Below are 5996 nucleotides of genomic sequence, written 5' to 3'. Positions count from 1 at the left end.
CAGCAGGAACTGCTGCAATGTGTAAAAACACTGAAAAATTATGAACCAAGGAAATGCTTCACTGTTAGGGTGGTGAGGCACTGAAACAGATTTGCCCAGAGAAGCAGTGGGTGCCTCGTCTCTGGCAGTGTTCAATGCCAGATTGGATGGGGTTTTGAGCAACCCAGTCTAGTGGAAGACTAGAACCCCCATGGTAGGGGGGTTGGAACTAGATGAACTAGATGATCTTCAAGGTCCCTTCCAACCCAAATCATCCTATGATTCTATGACAAAACTATACTGTAATTTTATTCTCTTATTCAGATACAGGAATTATTAACAGTATTCTATTTTTATGAAGGCCTTCATATTCATGGCTTTTTTGTATCCTCTGAAAACAAATTAATCTCTCAAAATGTGCTAAAGTAATCAAAAAGGTTTGGTATCTTCTTGCATCAAGTCACAACACAGTACTGCAACTGTGTCAGAGTAAACAGAATCATTGCTACCTTGTTTATCGTGGCCTCATCAGCTCCTTGAACAGTCAGCCAGCTTATGAGATCAGGGTCTTCGGTCCTTGTGCCAGTGGAATGACGATGACAGAGAGACAAGCCAGGAATATCTAGAATAAGCATTTTTAAAAAAAGGTTTTGTGTTGCCAAAGCAACCTCTTGTCATTTTTGACTGCTGAAGCACTTTCTTCAGTGAGCTTTCCCTTCAAGCTTAAAATACCAGTATCTCCATAAATTAAGATAAATGTCAATTCCCAAGGCACACAATTACTGTAATTAAGTTATGCACCAATTACTCTACTTGATTAGGGGTGCAGTTAAAATAGTGTGAGCATTGATACAGACCGGGGGTTTTTGTCCTCTTCAGAAAATTATTTTATCTGTACAAGGCACATCAATCACACTATAACTGTTTCTACACTAACATTGTTGCATCAATTTATCTGAAGTGTTCAGTGTTAACTCATACAATTGGTGCATAGGCAATGCCCTAGACTGAGGATCAGCTGCTTTTGGAAAACACTCCTTTGAAGCATATTATATTGAAACATTAGCACTTCCACCTTCTTCAGGGCAGATATATGTCAAGTAACTTCCCTCAGTAAGCCTTAAGCTGTATTTACATTTCACCAATTAAATCCTCTTGAACTTTCAGTGTAGCAATTGGAAGAGTCTGTAATTCAAAGAACGTATACCTGAACATACTCGGTTATCCTCTTTAGAAATAATATTTATTCCGTAGGATATAAGCCTTCTACTCTTCCATATAACCACAATAACAAGTATTTAAATCATACCATTCCTTGTACTGTGACTAACAAATTCAGTAATTTGTTCCTACAATGTACATTCTTACTTCAAAGCAAACCCTACCAGAAGCAGCATAATAAAGCATCCTTGCTGGGACTAGCTCAGTAAAAAGAACGGTTTAGCTGCCCCTATCTTCATCTGTAGCCAGTATGAAACTTGCCCTTGAAAATTCTTTTCACTTACCTATTGGCTGTGACCTAAGCCGTAGGTTTCTAATTTCTTGATCTTTTTCTTCTATAGCTTGATGTAAGAGGACTTGAAATTCTCTCTCTTTTTGAACCAACTCCTCCAATAACCTATGAAATAATGGAAAGGAAGCACACATTTCCTTATATAGTTTCAAATTTTCAGGAAACTGAAGATCTTAATACACTTAAGCTGGAAACCTTCTTGACAGAGACAAGGACAGACTTCTTCAACTTTCATTGGAGTATTGTCTCGCTATAGATTTATTAAGAGCTATGTCAAGGCATAAACATTCACTGATTCCAAAAGCTACAGCTCTTTAAAAAAGAAAACAAAACAAAAAGCCCCAAACACACCAGCCTCCATATACTCATCCACCCACTAAACAGGTGGCATGGTACGAAATTTCAGAGAAATTTCTATGGCCAGAATTCTGTTTTAAACAAAACTGTAACTGAGAAGAACAAATATTGAAGTGTTTCATAAACCAAGGGCTAAATTTTGTGACATGATCTTCGGTACGGAAAAATGCCAGTTTCACATCTCTCCAGAAGACATTTTCAAAGGTATGGCAAGGCTGGACCTGTGATGAAAATGTGCTGAAAACTTGTGGCTGCATTTCTTAAATTGGGAAAATATATTCTCATGCACACAAGGGATGTCCCCTCCTCACATACCAGGCACTTAGTGCCTACCCTTCTATGCTATATGAAAAGTGAGAAAAGAGAAGGCAAAATACCTTGTGTCCTCCCTTAAGCAGTTATTTTTGAGAATGTCAAGCAGAAATAAGCACTGCAACTTTTTTTTCTGGGACACTGAAAAGTGGAGACATTCTGGAATTCAGCTAAAGAATGTGCCACAAAAACTCCCCAACTGTCTGCACAGAAGTAAATTCCATCCTATATGATCGCTTTGTATAAACATCCAGCCCTACCTTTAGCTTGCATACAGGTCTACCAGCAGCACAGTTACATTTGAATGCTTCTGCACCTGAGCTAACAATTCTTAACAAGTCCACAGAGCTGCTTTGTGCCTCTACACACACCCCCAGCTCAGTTAATCTCAGTGCAGATTGAAATTCTGTCCAGACGGATGTGCACTCACCTTTCTGTTAATTGTTGCCTCCATCCATTCTGACTGAAAAAGTCATTTGGGGCCAATAAAGTAATCAGCTATTTTCTCTTGACAACTGCTTGCTGATTATGCCAATAAAGCTTTAATTAATACTTAAACGACTGCTCATATTATTTACCTCAAAATTTCTGCATGAGTAACAGGATGTGATTATTTGGCCAAAGGCTTTGCATTCAAGAAATTTACAAAAACAAAGTACTAGAAAATCCTCTACAAATGGATCACTTCTAATGCAACTCCCCATCATGAACTTGGGAAGTGAACCAATCTAAATTATTTCTGTGTTTATTTCAGTGTATCAGTAAGGCAATCAAAATATCTCTGACAGGCAAAATATGAATTGTAACACAAAAACCTCAAAAATACTGATACTTTATTAAGACTAGCACAGTCTAATGAATTACTTTAACTATGGCAAAATTCTTGGGCACATTTAAAAGTAAAGTGCAATTTAACATTTTAATTCCAATTGGAACAGTAACTACAAAGAACATTCTAGAAGCATGACAACTGTCTTACTGAAGACATGTTCTCTTTCTATCATGGTCATATTCAAAATTTAGTGAGGTCAGTAGGAAACCCAGTGCCATAAATAGGATACTGCAAAAGCTAGAATATCTACTTCAAACAGACTATCTGGTATATTTTAATGAAAACAAAATATATAAAAGATTATTTGGATAAAAGAATGAAGAAAAATTTGTCTCTGACATTACTTAAACAAAAAACCCAAAAGAACCACTTCTCAGGTTTAAAGTGGAATGTGTGTATTTCTGGGGGGAAAAAAATAAAAAATCAACATCCAAACTTCTGGCTTATTTCTCTTTCTTTTCTTTTTTTTTTTTTTTTTTAACATAATGTATGTTTTTCCCCATCTTTCTGGGAAAAAAAAAAAGTAAAATTCACTGCTGCAGTGAATGCTGTGCATAAAGCAAGTCTACAGTAGTTTCCTGGTAGAGTTCATATGTGGCTGTCAAGTATCTTGAGTTCATTCCCCAAGAATAACTTTAGAAAAGAACAGCAAGTTCTGCCTTAATGGAAAGAAAACATAATACCATTCATCAGCCATACACAGCATACAAAGGAGAGAAAAAACAGAAGCTTGGCAGCAAGCTCAATTTTTTCAAACCTTCCTTGGAAGGCACCTGAAATCAAGACTGACCTTAACTTGCATCACTATCGTTTTGAAATAAATAAAACTAACAGAAGTGATCAGTCACAGCTAAACAGCGATCATCATTTAAATGAACAACTTGCAGTACTATGGAATTTTGATACTGTCACTGGTATTCTAGCACATATATTTTAAAAGCTAAGCAAATATATTGTCACAAGTAGCAGACACAAGTAGACAGTAGTGTCTCCTGATGTCCAAACTTACCTGTTTGTCTCTAATTTTAGCCTGCCCAGCTGGACACTAAGTGATCTGTGAGCAGCCTGGGAGTCATGGGAAACAGTAGAGCTGAGCGTGCTTACACCTGAGGTAGCTACTGCATCTTCCATGACAATGCAAGGCTGTTGGGTGGTTTGATTCTGGGGCTGCTCATCTTGATCTTCAACTTCTACATCATCTTGATCGGCTGTATCACTTTCAGATGCAAGACTAAAATGTGGCCTCAGTTCTATTAGTATCATTAAAATATAAGCAAAAGAAAAAAAACATGAAGGATGTTAAACGTAAGTTAAACATTACAACAAAAGCAGACCTAGATGACTAACAAATCAGCTGGTTAAAACAGACCTGAAATTTCTGTAGCAAGAGAGCAGATGAGACTTTCTAGGGGGATAAGATCACTCAGGCCATAACAGCATCTTGGTTTACACTGGTTATTATTCAGCCTATCAAATGTTTGAAAACTATAAACCCCCCAAAAATCTGGATGAATAGGATTCCAGATTCGGCTGGAATTTCAAATTGTGCTGAAGTACTATGCACAGCAGAGGTACTTTCTTTTGCTTAATTCCATTCTCAGTGGTTTGTGATTTCTCATGTGTCTGATCTGAAATGTTTTATTAAACAAATAACCATTACTTCTTTTATATCCAGCTATTCCTGTTGTTGTTATTCTGGCATGTGTAGCATTCTCTCATTATAAGGATTCCATGTTAACCAAAAATGGTATCCAAAGATATAGAGAGGAATTAACAAACAGACCCCTTTCCCAAAAATTACTTGTAGCACACTTCCCTTCTACTTATAAGATAGAACACTGCCTATATTGAAATGATGTACATCCACAAAACTGTGACACAGAGCTGTATGTGTGTTCTGGCTTCTGTTATTCCCTGTTTAGCCTACCTATCAGAGCTTACCAGGTATGCAAGACGTACACTACAACTTATACTCCTACATAACTTATTACTGCAACAACATCTGTTTGTTAATTCTAAGCATTTAATATAAATCTTCCTTCCTTCCTTCCTGCAATTGTGGCTTCTTACTGCTGAGCACTCCCTTTAGTCTCCTCACCAAAATACTTCTTTTTCCAATGAATCACGCTTGGTTTTTGTCCTTTCTGCTGCAGAACTAACAAGTACATTTCTCTTCTTTACAAAAAGAGATATTTGTTCCTTGATCCATTTCATCTCTTCATTTCAATGCTACATAACTATTTCAAGACTGAACATATGAAGATCAAGAGAGTTATGCTGCTTCTAAATTAAAGAAAGCAGATTCATTATATAGTAGTTACCCAAATATTGCTAGGCAAATATGTCTGAATTTGCTTTGAAATTCTGCATCATGATAGTAAGAACAGAAACTCATTTTGCTGTTGTTCACCACTAGGCAGGCAGTATAACTGTACATCTGCTTCATACCATTCCTAAAACATCCCATAACTTCTAGAAGTGTTAAGGCCAGAGATAAATCTTCGTATCATTCATGGAGGGTGGGAGGGAAGAGTAAGGAAAGGCAAGGAGAAGCAATTGTAAGTAGGGTAAGGCAATTAGGGAAGAGGCAGATGATCAGTGCCTGAAAGCTACTAGAGCAGACAGGCTTTTGTTTAAGCTTGGCCATGTACATTTAATGCTGATACTGAGCTGTATGGGGAAAAAGAGTCTATTAATGAGGAATTCTACAGCACTCCTATCATACAACAATAAAGTACATGCCTGTTAAAGGTGCTTGGCATTCTAATCAAAAGATAGATCTTCCTTATGACTCAAAAGTAGCACAGAAACACTATTTATGCCTTGCTGGTTGTGCTGCTGATATGGAAAATACCAATGAGAACAAGAAGAGCTGCAGCTTTTGTTGGAATTTTCAGATCTCCTTGTTGATAATTTAAGACAACCCACTGCAGAAAACAGGAACATAAGCATTCCGACTTCAGATTAAAGCATATGTTTGAAAATTTCACCATTACTTCCAGT

General features: G+C 37.1%; 1 protein-coding gene across 1 annotated transcript in view; it reads right to left on the bottom strand.

Moving 5' to 3' along the window:
* Nucleotides 1-5996, bottom strand: part of MAP3K5 (mitogen-activated protein kinase kinase kinase 5) — a 31342-nt gene that overhangs the window by 1619 nt on the left and 23727 nt on the right. Inside the window, exons 15-17 of the mRNA XM_010020468.1 lie at nt 4003-4243; nt 1485-1597; nt 489-601 (exon numbers count right to left, since the gene is read on the bottom strand). Of these exons, the coding sequence (XP_010018770.1) occupies nt 489-601; nt 1485-1597; nt 4003-4243 (467 nt within the window). The remainder of the gene's footprint in view (nt 1-488; nt 602-1484; nt 1598-4002; nt 4244-5996) is intronic.

Source organism: Nestor notabilis, unplaced genomic scaffold (genome assembly GCF_000696875.1).
Source record: "Nestor notabilis isolate BGI_N333 unplaced genomic scaffold, ASM69687v1 scaffold13248, whole genome shotgun sequence".
Classification (NCBI taxonomy): Eukaryota; Metazoa; Chordata; class Aves; order Psittaciformes; family Psittacidae; genus Nestor; species Nestor notabilis.
This window is presented reverse-complemented; position numbering and strand designations above follow the sequence as displayed.